General features: G+C 43.7%; 1 protein-coding gene across 1 annotated transcript in view; it reads right to left on the bottom strand.

Annotated features, from left to right (window-relative positions):
- Positions 1-18,586, bottom strand: part of LOC146798840 (phospholipid-transporting ATPase IC-like) — a 1,543,528-nt gene that overhangs the window by 544,254 nt on the left and 980,688 nt on the right. Inside the window, exon 15 of the mRNA XM_085626157.1 lies at positions 2,464-2,620. Within this exon, the coding sequence (XP_085482283.1) occupies positions 2,464-2,620 (157 nt within the window). The remainder of the gene's footprint in view (positions 1-2,463; positions 2,621-18,586) is intronic.

Here is an 18,586-nt window from a genome sequence, read left to right as displayed (position 1 = left end):
GCCCCCGTATGTACGCGCCGTCCCCCCACCCGTGTATGTACACCCGTGTATGTACGAGACGTACCCCCACCCATGTATGTACGAAACGTACCCCCACCCGTGTATGTACACCCGTGTATGTACACCCGTGTATGTAAGAGACGTACCCCCACCCGTGTATGTACACCCGTGTATGTACACCCGTGTATGTATGAGACGTACTCCCACCTGTGTATGTACACCCGTGTATGTACGAGACGTACCCCCACCCGTGTATGTACACCCGTGTATGTACGAGACGTACCCCCACCCGTGAATGTACACCCGTGTATGTACACCCGTGTATGTACGAGACGTACCCCCACCCGTGTATGTACACCCGTGTATGTACGAGACGTACCCCCACCCATGAATGTACACCCGTGTATGTACACCCGTGTATGTACGAGACGTACCCCCACCCGTGTATGTACACCCGTGTATGTACGAGATGTACCCCCACCCGTGTATGTACGAGACGTATCCCCACCCGTGTATGTAAACCCGTGTATGTACACCCGTGTTTGTACGAGACGTACCCCCACCCGTGTATGTACACCCGTGTATGTATGAGACGTACCCCCACCCGGGAATGTACACCCGTGTATGTACACCCGTGTATGTACGAGACGTACCCACACCCTCGTATGTACACCCGTGTATGTACACCCGTGTACGCGCTGGGGGTCCGCACCGTACATACACGGGTGTACATACACGGGTGGGGGTACGTCTCGTACATACACGGGTGTACATACATGGGTGTACATACACGGGTGGGGGTACGTCTCGTACATACACGGGTGTACATACACGGGTGTACATACACGGGTGGGGGTACGTCTCGTACATACACGGGTGTACATACACGGGTGTACATACACGGGTGGGGGTACGTCTCGTACATACACGGGTGTACATACACGGGTGTACATACATGGGTGGGGGTACGTCTCGTACATGCACGGGTGTACATACACGGGTGTATATACGTGGGTGGGGGTACGTCTCGTACATACACGGGTGTACATACACGGGTGGGGGTAAGTCTCGTACATACACGGGTGTTCATACATGGGTGTACATACACGGGTGTACATACACGGGTGGGGGTACGTCTCTTACATACACGGGTGTACATACACGGGTGGGGGTACGTCTCGTACATACAACGCCGTGTACATACACGGGTGGGGGTACGTCTCATACATACACGGGTGTACATACATGGGTGGGGGTACGTCTCGTACATACACGGGTGTACATACACCGGTGGGGGTACGTCTCGCACATACACGGGTGTACATACACGGGTGGGGGTACGTCTCGTACATACACGGGGGGCTGGGGGGGACAGCGCGTACCGGGCCCCCTATACCGCTCGCATCGCGGCGTACTTACCTTTTCCGGCACTTTTTGGGTGCCGTAAAAATATTGCTGTCCGGACTGCTGTCGGTACGAATCGTACTTGCTGGTACGTAAAAACATGCCTAACTCAGTCCGGACGTCACGTCCGCGGTGTCCCGGATCACATTCGTATGTATTTTACTGTCGGTCGGTGTTTTGTCCGACTCGTACGGAAATGGTGTTTCCGTACGAATCGTACTTGCAAGTTTGTAGGGTTTTTTTCCCGGGTACGAGTCGGACGGAGAAAACGCTCCGACCGACCGTTCGTACCCGGTTTTTCCAGGATCGGAATCGGCACCAAAGTATTGTGACTATATGGAGTCATATTTGCTTAAATACATTTTTAAAAATGTTTTAATTGCATAGTGAAATTATAACTGTTATGTCCCCAAATGTATTTTATTCTGGTACTAATAACAGTACGATATGATATATTGGACATTTACTTCTTTTTTGTATATTTTATGTGGAACTTGTTGGAGTTCCGAATCATAAATAAATTGAATTGAAGTTGAATTGAATTGAAGTCTAATACATTCTTCTACTAAAAACAGAGCTCTCACTGCAGCAAGTGAGATACACTTATCCTATTGTGTGCATTTTCCAGGAAAGGACTCAAACACCTCATAGATCATCTTGGATATGGAGACATAAAGAGCCTAACATGGGCAGGTGACAGAATCATGCATCAGGCAGTGTTCCGGTGAAGCAGGGGATTGATAAGTGGTTGCTTTCCTCTAAAATTAATCAGTAGGTGTTAATGGACAGATAAGGATGGATGTCAAGCAAGGAAACATCTACAGCTTATTCTGTCAGAAAGGCAACAGAAATGGCTGAAAAAATTATAAAGATCAAAGGTTCAACGCACTGACTTCTAAAATCACAAGAAGGGGCTGGGTGGTGTAACATTTTGTTGAGAAGTGATTTCACCTTGGGGTCAGCATAAGGCAGTGTTTTTACATAATTATGATGGCTTATTCCACATAACTCTATGAACTATAGCAGTCATCACTTTACATTACCACAAGAGCCCCGCACCTTCTTTTTCATCCACCATCACTGTGTGGCAAAGAGCCAGCAGGCGGAAAAACTCTACCACTTCCCGCTCCTTGTTATCTCGAGCCATGTCTACCAGTGTCTGGTCATGAAACCGGAACTTTCTGTCTGCATACTGGTTCCAGCAGAAGTTCACTTCCTGCAAGAGTCACAAATACACAGTAATGGGACTTGGTTATTCTCAATGGTATAATGTCTCTGATCCTCATATATGAAACTTACTCCCAGAATGTTCCAGCTGCAGAACCCTTGCTGAAAATCAGCTCTTGCAAACAGGCTTTCAAGAACACAATTTTCCAGATCAACACAAGTTACTCTATTTCAGAGGATGGTAGTGAAAACAACACCCAGAACATCAAAGCTGGAAACATCCAGCAATGTTTTTGGTGAACTGAAAAAGAGGTAGATAAGTATGATTTGATGGTGAAATACACAAATAGCATTTCCACTGGTAGCTGACTCTTGGAGAGAATGTTGCAGAGGTACAGTGGCAACAAACCCTAAGATCTTGGGGGAAGAGAAGGTAAAGAGGACATTTAAAAACAAAAAAAAACAGAACAAAAAGACACTATGCAATGGATGTTGCTTTCTCACAATGTGCTTGAGATGACCAAAACATCCTACCAGCATAACAGCACAATACCATACTCTGAGGCTGCAGCATCCCACATTTCTGAATCTTTCTAAGGGTACAACCATCCACTGAAATGAGGTAGAGACTCCAGTTATATCATCCCATCCTCAAAATGCAAATTAGCCTCCATCTGAGTTTATAATTTCCAGAACTCAGTAGTGAAAACTAGACCCCATTCAAGTTTACAACATTAATTTCTCCTGAGGTGCATGAGACTCCATGTGAGTCAACACTACCACAGACTCATGATGGTACAGCACTTCCTCATTAGTAATGGGACCACTTTAACGACTACAGCAGCCGACTGTCATGAGGTACATGAACTATATTCCCTTCATATGTCCATGTGACTCCTTTGATGCTACATCATGATGTTCACACATAAGACTTCTTCTAGAGCTACAACACTCAACCACTGTCTGTGTGTATAGGGTACCTCTATGTGTGTTATCTGTTTGTGTATCCAAAAGTATCACATAACATCATACAGCCATTACAACAGAGTACACATGAAAACACTACACTGATTGTTTTTCTAATGCTTGTATTCTCCTGCTCTACAGACATGCAGACATGGTGAGCTGCAGGTGCTATACTGACTAATGATGGGAGCAACAAGGGTTGGGAGTGGTGCTTTGCCTTGTCAGTGTTCTGGGTAGATGGTCTTTTAATCATCCACCCCTGTTCTGAAGGAGTGTTCATTCTCATCAGGGGTGGGATACTTCCATATCAACTTGAAATATCATCTATGCCCTCCCCTTCAGAGTGTTTAGGCTTGGATTTCCTTCAAGAAAAGTTGCCGAAAATCACAAAATGAATGTTGTTTTATTTGTAGAATGACAAGCGATTGCATCAGCCAGTCCTGGCTTTTCAGACAACAGCATGCTGCATTCAAGGGCCAGTAATTTTTCATTTAGTATCTTCATTATGGGCTCAAAAATCCCTACAGCAAAATGATGTTGGCTAAAAGCTGAGTCTATCTATCAGTGGTGCAGCTGGTACTGCAGCACCTGGTTTCAGAACTAGAGGGGGGTCACCTGCACCAACTTTTCCTTCATAGTATTTTAATTCAGGAGCTGCAGCCTCTCAGTATTTGCAGGGGAACTGTTGCCACTTACATGTACATGCACAGTGAATCATGGCTGTATGCACAAACAATGTTTCCCTAAGGCCAGGCCAGCTAGCTGATAGAAGTGCACAAGCCTCATCACTGTGCATCCAAAGAGCGCAGGCGCTAAGTTCAAAGCCTTCTTTCTGCAGCATCAGTCCTGCACACGATTCCCCACTTCAGAGTATTTCTATTCGTTTAGTAGAAAGTTTCATCACTACGGGGGGCAAGATGTTAATTAACCACGTCTCTGGTCCTCCCTTGGGCCCTACTACTATAGCTGTTGAATGTACAAACAATCAACCCAGGAAACAATAGACATGGTACCTTGTCACACAAATTCATTTGCCCATCTACCTTGTTACTGTAATGCAGTGCTTGAGGGACTGGAGGTGCCAACATGTTTGCTTAAAATGTCTATCTTTATAATATATAATATGTGTTTAAATATATATATAGCCAGAAGGACCACAGATTTTATAGGAAACGTGTTTTTTGGTTTGCCACCAACTTTGACGCCACTTGACTAATCTGCTGTGTTGAAAGTTTCAGGGTGATCCGTCAAGCAGGGACCGAAATAAAAGTGGGGTAGGGGGTCTCGAAACACGTTTTCCTCATGTTAGTTCTATGGAAATTTTCAATTTTTTTAACACAACATCAGCCCGCACTGCTGAATGGAATTACACCAAATTTGGGATAAAGCTAGATGTTGGTCCAGAAAGCGTGCTTTTTGTGATTTGGTGGAAATCTGTTCAGTAGTTTCAAAGATATTTAAGTAAAAAATATAGATATCTGGGGACGCGAGTTCTTGCAGTAGACTTGCAAATTCCACAGAAATCTGACTGACTAGATAAACCAGGAAGTGTTGACAGCCATCTTTGGGCACAAAAAGTGAAAAATAAAGAAAAGGGGGCAGGGTAGGAATACCCTGACCCCCCCCCAGATATGGTGGGGGCTCCCACAGGGACCCACAGTGCATTAAAAAGAGATTTTCTTTTTCAATTTTGCTATAAATTCGTGGATGGCTCTGCGGATTCACAGCAAAATTGAAAAAAAAACAGCATGGGCTCCTGTGCGTCTTTTAAAGAAAGGCCACATCCTGGGAGCATATGAAAAATAAAGGAAGGGGCACATGGGCCCCCCCTCCCAGGGTTTAATCAAACCCCAGTGACTACCACCTCCCCAGGGTTTTTGATTTAAATTATGCAGGCATGGCATCCCCGCTCCCTGGAGACCACCACCTCCCCGGGGCTTATTTAAATATTAAATGGAGGTGCCTCTCGGACCCCCGCAGCCTGGGGACCTCCACCTCTCTGGGGCTTTACATGCAAAAACGCAGAACCCCCCCACAGCCACGGGGGCTGCCACCTCCCTGTGGCTTTAACTTTTATTATTAGGGGGCCGCCCGGACCCCCAGCCTCGGGGACCACCACTTCCCCAGGGCTTTTTGTTTAAAGAATGCGGGAGGCTGCGCAGACCCCTCCACAGCCATAGGGTCTGCACTCCTAGGGATTTAAATGTAATTAATGTGGGGGCTACACAGGCCCCCCGCAGCCCCAGGAACCACCTCCCTGGAGCAAATTCAAAGAAAGGAGGGGGCACGTGGCTCCCTTCTAGAGTCATAGATGGCCCCGGGGACAGGTCAGACCCCAGGGCCACCTCCTGCCATATCCCAGGGTGCCCACCCCCGTAACATAGCTGTTTGCTATGGCTTGGCGGGAGCTTTACCACTGAATGTTGAGCAGCTCCCTCTGTCCAAAAGCAATGCCGACTCCTGCAGGCCGCACAGAGGTCCCCACCATCATCCCCATCAGTGACAAGTGGGTGCCCTGGGTGGGACCAAGGCATCCACAACAGAGGCTTGGCCCCACAGATGGGGTCCCCAGGGCTGAAATCAGCCAGAGAGGAAGAGCCACGCAGCCCTCTTTCTAAAAAAATAGAAATAAAAAAACGACCGGCAAGTCACTGGAGGCCCCGCCCCCTATCACCACCACTTTGAAAACATGCCTTCTGGAGCACTGCTGGTAGGGGATGAAGTCCCCTTGGCTGCAGAGGGTCCTTGGGGGCCAACAAGCTCTCCTGTTACCTCCAGTAAGTCCCTTACAGGAAGATTGCTGAGAGGTCTTCAAAGACCTGCCCCCTTTCTCCACCACACTGCAAACACAGCTAGCAGTTAAAAAATAATAGAAATTTACTTAAAAAATCAAGGACGTTATAGTTAGGAAATAGGTTTTGAAAAACCTTAGAAATTCGCTGAAAAAAACAAAGGCTACAGGGGCGTTATAGTTAGACTCAGATTTCCCTCGTACAAAACCAGTGAAATTCACTGCAATGCATTGTTTATGACCTTAAATATATCTTCACGAATGACATGGTCAGTGACATCACTATTGACACCACTGATGATATCTCAAATGGCATCACTGATGACATAATCCACAGAACTACTCACACACCTACTCACATCCCATACAACCTCTTGTACACCCACTCACACACCCGCACAACCACTCACATACCCATACCAGTATTTACACACTCACTCACTTATTCGTACAGCCACTCACGCATACAGCCACTCATACAAGCAGTCACTCACCCGTACAGCCCCTCACATAGCCACACACTCACCCATTTTATATTAAAGAGACTGCCTTAGCTGGCATAGGGTCAAGAAGCAGTTAGTCTTCCATAAGGGAGTACTCTGGCAAATGTTCACCCTCGGGTAGGTGACAGTGTAGTGTGTTTTAACTGCAAATATCAGAAGACCTCCCTGTGGGCTAGTTCATACTTTGACTGCAATTCACTAAAGATTAGTAGCAAGCCCCCTCTCCAGACATCCCCCAGCTTGTCTATACCAATTAAGTGCCACCAGACGTGGCTACTCAGGTTCTTCACCTCATCCAGACTGTCACAGTCCCATAGCGGGGTTTCTGCTGTAAACTTGTTATTCCATCCCAGGTGACGGTTGGCTGCTTTCCATGCCTGTAGTACTGCTTGTGTGTGGAATCATATTCCAAATGTAAAAATCATTGAATATATATTAAAAAATAAATTCTAATTAAATAATAAAAAATATATATTACATTCAAATTAATAGAATTTAGAGTATATTTTCTCAACAACCGAAGTTATTCCAACAGAATAATAAAAATGTCATTATGGAAATTAGTTTTTATTAAAATACAAATATATTAACCTATCACATATAATATACAAAAAATCTTAAATTATAAATGATACATAAATATACATTTTAAAATTTGAAGCAAAACATTTAAAAATTCATGAACAATAACATTAGAATTAAAAAAAAAAAAACGATATTATAACATTACCAATAAAAATTTAATGTTGAAAAATGTCTTCATCTTAGGGCTAGAGCCGTCGACCTCGAAGCTGGGGAACCAGGTTTGAATCTCGGCACTGACGCTCAACATCTTGTGATTCTGGGAAAATCACGTAATCTCCCCGTGCCTAACAAAAATGAATGTGTCCTTCTGTAACAAAACTGAATTATTAAATATTTTTTCCAAACACAATGGGGCCTATTAGGATGGCGACGGTACCGCACCCCTGATTATGATGTGACCACCACCGTGGCAGTCGAATCTGGCATTTTAATATTGCAGCGGGTGCTGCTGGCTGCAGCACCTGCCGCAACGGTAAAATGTCATGTTGTGCATGGAAATGTAGGGGTACCATAGGTACCCCCCAAGTGCACCCTAGCGACTCCCCACCCCGTGGGCCCGCAACAGGCCCCTAAAGGAAATCCCCACCAGCCTTTCCATGGCAGCATTGAGGCCATGGAAAGGCCTTCAAATACCAACATCATAATATGGATGGCAGTGCCTACTAGGCACCGCCACCACATATGTGCCCCATCTCCGCCCGGCCGGCAGTCGTAATGGTTGCCGCCCAGTCGAAAAGTGGTGGATGGACTTTCTGTCCTCCGCGATACCCACAGCCATCTTAATATGGCGGTGGGTAATCCATGTTACGATGGTGGGCGGATCGCCACCGGCGGGCCGGTGGACACGATCTGCCCACCATCGTAATGAGCCCCTATGTTGTTGGGTAGAGTGCTGTACTCTGCCATAGAGTGGAGTACAGTGTTGTTCAGTAGAGTGGATTAGAGTGGAGTAGGGTGGAGTAAAGGGTAGTAGAGTGGAGTGTCATAGAGTACAGTGGAGGAGAGTGATGTTGTGGAGTTCCATGTAACATAGTGGAGTGGCGTGCTGTAGAGAGGAGTGGAGTGGCATGTCATAAAGTGGTATAGAGTGTAGTAGAGTGCTGAAGAGTAAAGGTGTATACAGTGGAGTCAAGTATCGTACACTGGACGGGCAGAGGGTGGAGTATCGTACAGCGGCACAGTGTCAGGTATAGTCTTGTAGAGCGAATTGGCGTAGTGTATTGTAGAGTAAAGTGTGATAGAGTGGAGTGACGTGCCATAGCGTAGAGTGGCTTGGAGTGCAATTGAGTGGAGTGGCGTAGTGTTCAGTTGCGCAAAGTGTTATAAATTGAAGTGGTGTGTTGTACAGTAGAATGGAGTGGCATGTTGTAGAGTTGTAGAGTGTTTGAAAATGTCAAAGAGTACAATACAGTTCAGTTGCATACAGTGGAGTAGAGTGTTGTTTAGTCGACGGACATACACAGATTAGACTGTCATAGAATGTGGTAGAGTGGAGTGATATAGAGTGTCAGAGTTGAATGGCATAGAGTGAATTGGCATACATTGGAGTAGTGGAGTAGAGTGGAGTACTGTGTCAGAGTATAGCGGAGCGAAGTAGGGTGGAGTGGCATACAGAGTTACATAGAGTGTCGTAAAATACAGTAGAGGGGCACAGAGTGGAGTAGAGTGTTGTACAGTGGAGTGTAGGAGCCTAGGCTAGTCAGAATTTTTTTAATGAGATTTGTTCCCTATAGATTACTTACTTGCACTATCTTTTGTTTTTATATTTATTTATTCATTTTTTTTGCCTTTTCTTTTGTAATTTTGATTTGAAAAAATAATTTTGAGTATAGGGCTGCTGTATCAACTGAAGGGACCACTACACATGCAAATATTGCTAGAACATCAGCTGCGTAGGTACAAAGTGCTCCAGCGACTGGCTGGTGCATTCAATAGAAACAGATTTACGCTGCTGAACTAAAGGAGATTGAAGTGTTAGAACTAAAGGAGGTTGAAGCGTTAGAAAGAGAATTAGCCAGTGATCCGATCATTCGAGGAGCCAAACAGATGCTGGAAACTGTAGAAAAGACCATAGCTGATTTCAAAACCTACACAGTCAACCAAAAAACACTAAAATATCTACAGACATAAAAAAAACGTCAAACTTCAAAATGTCTTTTCCTTCCTAAAAGAAGACTTATTTAAAAAAAAAAAAAACCTAAGCAACCTCAGTATTCAATACCATAGGAGATCATGAAGAAAGTTAATTACCTTTTCTGCCATTTCATCAGACTCAGGGCAAGAGACCCCAGGACCTTCCACCTCCAACTTCCAGTACCCAGGAGCCCAACCTTTTTACGGCAGGAGTAGAGGTGGAGGATGGAGAGGACAATCCCCAGAACAGGTTAAATTCAGGACCAGGTGGACCGTATACAGGCGAAAACCAAACCCACTATTAAGACTTATGAACCTATCCCCATATACAATCTGTCCACTTACTAACTGACTGAAACAGAGGATCAAGTTTTGAACAAAGGGCTCTCTTTTGTACCCCTGAATGTAGAAGACCCAGTGGAAACAATGCAGACGTTCTGCAATTTCTGCGTACGGTCTGGCTTAAGACATTATTTTCTGCTAACACTGATACAGACGAGACTAATGTAAGTGGATGCAGGAACAATTCCTCCCTTTGTCCAGGAAGTAATAGCATACCCCCCAGGTACTGATATTTGAAGACACAGTCATAAGAGAAATAGACCAACTCAATAACAAAAATATGTTCATTAAACAGGACTGTGCCCTTCTTTGCTATATACTTTAAACAGAACTGTTATAAAACAGAGACTAGGGCCATCCAAAGTTTAGCCAACAATAAGTCCATTCTGATAAAACCTGCTGATAAAGGGGTAGGCAAACTAGTATGGGACAGCTCTAAATACTATCAGGAGATAATGCGCCAATGAAACAACCAGGCCCAATATTGCCTCATAAAATACAATCCCACCAGCGAGATAGCTGGTAAAATCAACAAGCTCACCACAGAAGCAGTAGAAGAAGGCTGAATCAGCTAAAAAGAATTTGAATTGCTAAATAGAGAAGATTGCAGAACCCCCGTCATATGCGTCCTACCCCAAATCCATAAAGATCCAGTCATCTCTCCTGGAAGACCCATTATCTTTGCATGTGGGTCCCTTCTAGAACCATTGCCACATTATATAAAACCTTTTGTGACTAACACATTGGCCTACATCAGGGATTCAATGGACGTCGTTAATAAGGTGGAAGTTCTTCTTTTTGATGAAAGTAAGTAGTATTAGTGACCTTTGACATTAAGGCACTATGCCTGAATATCCCTCAGGATGAAGCAATACAGGTGATAAGAGCTGCCTTAGAAACTAGACCCACAACTCATTATATCCCAACTGAAATTCTAGTGTCCCTTGCCACATTATGCAATAATTGTTTTGCATTTGAAGAAGATATATACCTGCAGACAAAAGTCTTAGCGATGGGGTGTAAGCTTCACACCAGAAGAAGTGAACCTGGTCATGGCCTGATTTGATAAGAAATGGATTTACAACAACGAAAACGCATACAGAACTAACATCAGACACTGGTTTCGATACATCGGTGATGTACTTATGATGTGGGAAGGAGATAAACAAACACATTCTATGAGTGACTGAACCAAAGGACAGCTGACCTCAAATTCCACTAAGAAAGTTAACTTTTTAGACCTAGGGATAGTGAGGAAGGAAGACAACATAGAAGTCAGCCTCTACACCAAGCCCACTGACCCAACACCGTATTCCACTTCCACAGTAGACACCCTTGAACCCTGAAAGGCTGCATCTAAGGGAGCCTGTTTCACACCTAGAAAGACATTGCTCATCCCAAAAATATGCCAAAAAGATACCAATCTCACTTGCTTTATCACCTACAACCCCAAAGCCAACAAAGTCAAGAACATAATAGAAAAAAACTGGAAGATGTTGACCCCTTTAGAAATTTGGAAACCCATGTTCTCATTCAGAAAGGGTGCAGTCAAATGTAATCAAAGCTGGCCACCCAAGTGCACTGGAAGAAAGACCTTCGATGAAGATTAGAACTGCTCCCTGTCATAGGACGCTACAATGTAATAACTGTGCAGCCTGACAGTTTAATAGCCACACTAAAACCATCACTATCAATGGCAAAGTTAATCGGCAACTGAAGATTTCCAATTGCAACACAAAAAATGTGATATATTGCCAACAATGCTCGTGTGAACTAGTATACATTGGCCAAATGACCCAATCTATGAAAGCACGAGTATTACAGCATAGATCCAGTGTCATAAGCCACCAACTTGGATCCCAGATGATTCAAAAGGGGAGGTGAAGCTAGTTCCTGAATCCCCCAAGACTTGACCTCGGGTTACAGGAGGAGACACTACTACAGTGACAAATCCCAGGGGGTGTAGTGCCTATTGTACCCCTGCAGGATCTGCGCTTTTGGATAACAAACACTGTGGGCCTGGTGGCAGACTGATTCTGAGCACCCCCACCGCGTATGTTAGTCTGTTTGCATTCGCTAGATTACAGTGCCACTAGAATCTATTTTTTATCAGAGAGATTCGTTTTTGGCAACCTCAGAACACGACAACCCTGATTCCTCAGACTCGTGGAAACAATGTACTACTTTTCGCTCAGTCACTCCTGCTTGCTCATTTGGTCTCAGATGGTTACACAGAAGAAACAGTTGAGCGTGTTTACAATAAGAATTTATTGTACAGTTGTTCTTCTGGTGTACAATATATGTGCTGCGACAACTGTTAAACAGTAGCAGAGATATATGATCACTAGTACAGTGAATAAAAAGGGATAGTACAGTTCTACCATTTTGCAATATCCATGAACATATACATGAATATAAAATGCATTTATAAAATAAAGCGCATACTCCTACGATGCCTGTCTAGATGTACCTAAGTGTACCTAGCATGTGAGTAGGTGCGAAAGAAGCCAAGAATCCAGCTAGGATTTAGTCAAACCCCATTATCTGAATAATGAGAGTGTGGGACCTCATCCTGATCTCGGGTTGGACACCCCGCAAGGGATGATTAGACCACTGTCAGCTGGAGCGACTGCATGCAGGAGCCTCAGCGTCTCTGGTCAGTGTGTGGGCCTGGAAGTCTTGGTTCCCTCTGACTACTGATAGCAAGAGGTGCGTATTTATACAGAAAAGTATAGAGTCACTTTGTCCCTTGTGTCTTGTGTTAGCCATTGTTGGGTATGAAGATGACCTATGGGATGAACCGTTTACTTAGATGTTTATGCAGGTGGATTCTAGTTCCTGCCTGATTTCCTAAAACTTTTATGAATATTTAATCATACTGGATGAGCACATCGAAGATGGTATAGGAGGCCATTGTTCGGGAAAAACCCTCCTTCTGTACCCAAACCATAGTCTAGATAAAGTTCAGCCCTCAGCGCCCATTATTGTGGAGAATAGGGAACTAATGTAGGTGAAAGATTATGCCTATATTAGGGCATCTCAAACCATGCCTATATTAGGGCATCTATATGAAACATAACACCCACTCCTCTTGAATGAATAGTCAACAATAATAAACAACAGCAAACTACTAGTTCATACTAAGTGGTAGCGCATATAATTGGAATTGAGACACATAAAAACATTTTACATTTTTTAAAGCATATTAAAAACATTTCTAAGAGGGAAAAACAATGTGTGGAGTCAGTATTTGAAATTGTAATCAAGCTAAAGGTCTAACTGAGTTTATTTATAGAATTTAAAACTCTTAAAAGCATTTTAGAAGGCCATGCTTTCTCTAGCGATAGTGTCAATTTAGTAGGAAATGTTCCAAATTCAATTAGAGTCAAAATGAAAAAGGAAATTCTGAATTCTTTCCCAGCACACGATGAGCCAATTGAAGATTAATTGTCCTGGCTGGGAGACGCAACATCACAATCACTTGCTGTAGGGGATGGAAGTTGTAATATTTCACAGAGTACGTCGATGGAGCACAGATGATATTCACTACTGTCCATAGATGGTATATTGGCAGCCGGTGCGGTAGTCGATACCTCAGTGCCCGTAGTGCTAGTTGTAGCGCTTGTGCTGGTGTCAGCATGGGAAACCTTTACAACGCAGTCATTATTTCGCACTACCTTTACAACGCAGTCATTACAACGCAACATCCATTACATCGCATGCCATTACAATGCAGCCATTACAACGCATGTCACTACAATGCCTACCATTACAATGCATACCATTACAATGCATAGTTTTTACCCTTACACTATCCGACACTTATCCTACTGTTGCACTCACTGGAGTGGGAATACACATTTTTACCCCTACACTATCCAACACTTACCCTACTTTTGCACTCAGTGGAGTGGGAATAGTAATTGTTACCCCTACACTATCCAACACTTACCTTAAATGCAATGTAATGGTATGCATTGTAATGGTATGCGTTGTAATGGTATAATGCGATGTAATGGAATGTGTTGTAAATGTAGTTTCTAAAAATGCGTTGTGATGGCATGTGATGTAAAATCATGCGTTGTAATGGATGTTGCGATGTAAATTTGCGTTGTAAAGGCATGCGTTGAAAATGTTTGCGTTGTAACGTCATACATTCGTCAGCGCTAGTGGTGGCTGAGCTGATGTTCACCCCAATTGTAGCAAAAGGCACCTGCGGGTTTTCAAGGAATGCATTAGTCAGGATAGGAATATGCTGGGGACACAGCCAAGAGTGGGTCCTCAGCGGTTCCAGCCTCGCGTTCAAGTCTGCAGGCGTCTCCGACTCGAGTGTCAGACAGATATCCAACAAGCATTCTTCACCGCAAAACAGGTAAGATGCAGTCCAGCCAGACTTGTCTAAACGATAAGAACCAAGAAGCACTCAGGTCTCGTAGGCGAGGCACGCCCAGTTGTTGTTCCATGCGCTCACGGTATCCACGTTCCAGAAGAGCTTTCGCCATTTTGTTCGTGATTGGGCCGTCCATTGCGTACCAGGTAAATGATGATCAGGATTCCAGCTATTAAAAGCAGTATCAGAGGTAAACCTACAAAGATGCTTCCAAATACGGAGTGTTTAAAATTTGGGATAACTCCGAGGACTGTTTGGAAGGTGCTTAGAAAACCTGACCCTATGGTCTTAAAAAGGTGTACAATTACACCACTCGCATCAGACATGTTAAAGATACGACTCACCATTTCTACGAAATTGAAGGGGCAGTTTGTACGAATAAGTGCCTGTATCTTGGTCGAGGTCCTTGCAACTTGAAGATCAAAGGTCTCTTGAGCAGAGGTTAAGGGTACAGTTTGCTGGTAAAGCATGGCTTTAATTCTGCTCAAAGTGTCAAATTTTATAAAAGATATGTTTAACGAAGGCTTCAAAGTTGCCTCCCTGACTGTACTTGTTGGGGGAAACAATACTTGCATACAGCAAGTAACCCTGGCGTTCACGGTGACCAGATAGGCGATGCCCGGAAGCATGCCACAGCAACCTTGATCATTTAGCATCAAGTAACTCCCATTCGAGAGCAACTTGAATACTGGTATAATCACGGCAGCTGGAGCTCCTTTCATGTGGCAGGGCAAGTTTGCTATTGACCCATTACAAGCTTCGTGCAACGTAATGTCCTGGCACATTAGAGAACTGCTCAAAGCGTTCTTGCAGTTTGTACCACTTAGAAACACGTCTTGATCCCCACTCCGGCATTGAAATCTATATGGTAATTCCCAGGATTCCTTAATGTATTCTTTGCCCAATTTTTCATATCTGCCTGCCTGCCTTTGCTCAAGGCAATACTGAAATTTAAAGGTAATGACCGGAAGATTGATATGGCCGTGAATTAGCTATTCTGTTGATGGTGATACCGCCACTGTGAATGGTAGCCTGTCCAGTTTTTCAATACGCAGCATTGTATATTTAGCGTCCCTTTGTGCCATTTCTATCTCTGTATCTGTAAGATTGTATTTAGAAAACATAATAGTACTGTTTATAAAACGCCAAGGCACAAAGCCTGCACACAAAGATGGCAGTGTCCAGCTTAACAACATAATAGAACAAAAAGAAGATTGGCCGTGTTGTAATATGGCTAAATCCTGTTCCAGTATTTAGATAGCAGCAGATACAATGTTGCCCAATGAAGATATCCTGGAGGTCAAAGTTGTTAACCCATTGTCTACCACAGCTAAAGCTTTTTCTAAGTTTATACGGTCTATTTCCCGTATTCTCACTGCGGCCTCTTTTTGGGAAATCTTCCAGAATTTATTATAGGCAGCATAAATGCTTGCATATATGAAACGTTTATGACATGTTTTCCTGGGTCCTAGTAAAAAGTCCCTAAGATCCATGTCATGTGAGAGTAAAGATAAGTGTTGTTTCACTTCTGCAAGTGTTGAGGTTTCTAGCCAATCAAGGCACAACTTTCCAACACTATAGGATGTCACTACCCCTGGATGTTCTCTCTGTACATAACGTGGGTCTGGCCTATGGATACTGAGTCCTTCGGTGATGTTTAGGAATCACTTATGACAGCTTTGTGTCTAAAAGCCAAACCACCCACTGTTTCCAATTTGGGTCTGTTCTATTGTACTTTAAGATGTCATCCACTGTTGCCCCTTCCTTTGTAGTTGAATTCTGCCAACCCCCCCCCATATGTCAGCGTTTGAAACCTAGGGGTGTTCAGGTCCTTGCTCTTGGCTAGTCCAAGACAGGATCTCTGTTGCACAGTATCATTTAAAAAATCATCTGCTGTGGAATGAGACATGCTCTAAATAGTTACTCTGTACCCTGGACTTGCCAGTCCCTTGAACCCCAAACTGATTTTAAGTCAATCTCGTCTTTCCATAGGTCAAAACCCTGTTCAGACAATTGGGCCAAAAAGGAAGCAGAGTAAATCTGTTTAGTGTTTGTCAACATAATTTTCAGTGCTGATGTTGGTGCAACCATATAGTAATATGAGGCTGGATCTGTGGTGTTAAACCCTGAAAAGTATGAACATTTCTGTGCAAACGTTTGTGAACTACTTTTTGGTGGTGCTGGGCAATGTTCCCACTGATGGTACTCAAAAACATTCCTAGGTGAAATGGATTTGTGCAGGAAATGATTACCATAATGTTGGTAACAGTACAATGTGTCATATTCTGAAAAACCCGCTAACATTTCATTATTAGAAAATGCAGCAGCTTTCTCTAAATCAGACAACATGTTATTAACTGTTTCAGAGTCCCAATCATCAGAAAATGTACTTGAGGTAATGATATCACTTAACGAAATTTTAAATATATGATTAATTGTTTTAAAGTTCGGTTGGGCCGAATATGTTAAAATCAACCTTGTCCCATACTATACCATCCGGTATAGGAACTGCTGTAATGTTCACTGATGACAAGTTTCTTTGCTCACGATGTGATGATAGTGGTGGCTTCAGTGGTATGTTGACCTTTTGGGCTGTGGAGCTTTGTTGAAGATAGCGTCCATTAATAAGAATACTAAAAGTTAGTACTAAGCCAAGCCAGAAAAGAAAAAACAATATCCCAGCAATTACCCACAGTTCAATCCAAGGCGATACCAGGTATGTCTTTTTTAGAAAGTGAAGAAAGTTTTTTATTTGTTGCTTGAATGGTGTTTTGGCTGGCGTTGTTTCTGGCTCGCTTGGATTCAGAGAAAACGTATCAAAGTTCATGAAATAGCCAGAAGCAGTTCGATCAATTGTAGGAATTGCATCGGGATTAGTTGGAATGTTATTTTGCTCTTGACGAGGCATGTTGATGTGGACTTCTGTATTAGGTCTAATTGCAACTTGTGAATTATTCTGATGTTCATTTTGAATTTGAATGTCTAGTTCAAGTGGAACAAGTTCCATAGCATTGTTACTTAGTCATTCATTCCTTACAGGTGGCTCTTCAAGCGTGATGAGTCTTTCTGTTTGAACTTCTTGGATTGTAGCGTGAGGAGGGCTTCTGCTACTGTGGAGACCATAAGGCCTACTGCTTATTATTGGCCACATAGTGTGGTTTGATTAAGTCAATTGAGATAAATCTTTTCTCCTTTTTCCCGGCAGGAGACGGCAAACGTACAGTTCTTGTTCCTTGTACTGCAAGGACTGGTACAGGTGTTCTGTATGAAGGTCCAAATTCCTTTTTGTCCACAATTTTCTCTCTGACCAGATCCCTGACTTTTGGGATTCAGACAGGTCTTGCCATGTCTGCCTTGACTTTCCCAGTGGCGGTCTGCTTTAGTCGGCCATTGCTTTGTTTAGTCCTGGATTCATTTAGATCCTGTAAAACAGACAAATGATCATGGAAATCAAATGGTTTTTTATCCACCACTGCACCTTCACAATCAAGATCAGGTACCCACATTCGTGTCCCAAAGAGGACTTCATATGGAGTGACAACCTCTAGAGAGTTTCTTGGCTGGTTGTTTAACGCCCGCTGTACCCCATAAAGGTGTTTGACCCAACTACCGCCCTTGCCTAATACCCTAGCTGTTAAAGATTGTTTTAAGTCCTGGTTTTTCCTCTCCACAACCGAATTTCCCTCTGGATGGTATGAAGAGGTGTACCGCAATGCTACGCCCATTCCTTCCATGGCATCTTTATAAGCCCGAGAGCTTAACGCAGGGCAGCGGTCAGAATGTAACATGCTAACTGCTTATGTGCCAATAAAGACTCGCAAATCTCTGATAACAGTTCGAGCGTCAGCCGAGCGCTGAGGCCATACCCATAGGAATCTCGAGCAGGGATCCACTGCAACCATGATATATATGTAAGCCCCGTCCATTTATAAAGGGGCGCAGTGGTCCAAGTACACACATGCAAGAGGTTTGTCTGATTTTAATAATGTTGTCTGCGCGGGTTTTGCTACCGTGGAGCCTTTCATCTGCTGGCAGATGTCACAATTCAAGACATAGTCTTTACTTTGCTTAGTTAACCCTGGTCACGAATAGCGCTGTTTCAGTGAAGAAATAGTTGCTGTAACGCCTGTGTGCGCAGAGCCCAAACCCTTGAGTGCTGCTAGTATTAAACCTTGCCTATGATCCATATTTGGTATTAACCTATCCCCCAGTCCAGGAATCTGAGAATATGGAATGTTACTTGCATCTAACTTGTAGGAGTATGTGAGTGGAAATGTTTTAGGTACTGCTGTGCTGCCTTTGCGT

This window comes from Triturus cristatus, chromosome 9 (genome assembly GCF_964204655.1).
Source record: "Triturus cristatus chromosome 9, aTriCri1.1, whole genome shotgun sequence".
NCBI lineage: Eukaryota > Metazoa > Chordata > Amphibia > Caudata > Salamandridae > Triturus > Triturus cristatus.
This window is presented reverse-complemented; position numbering and strand designations above follow the sequence as displayed.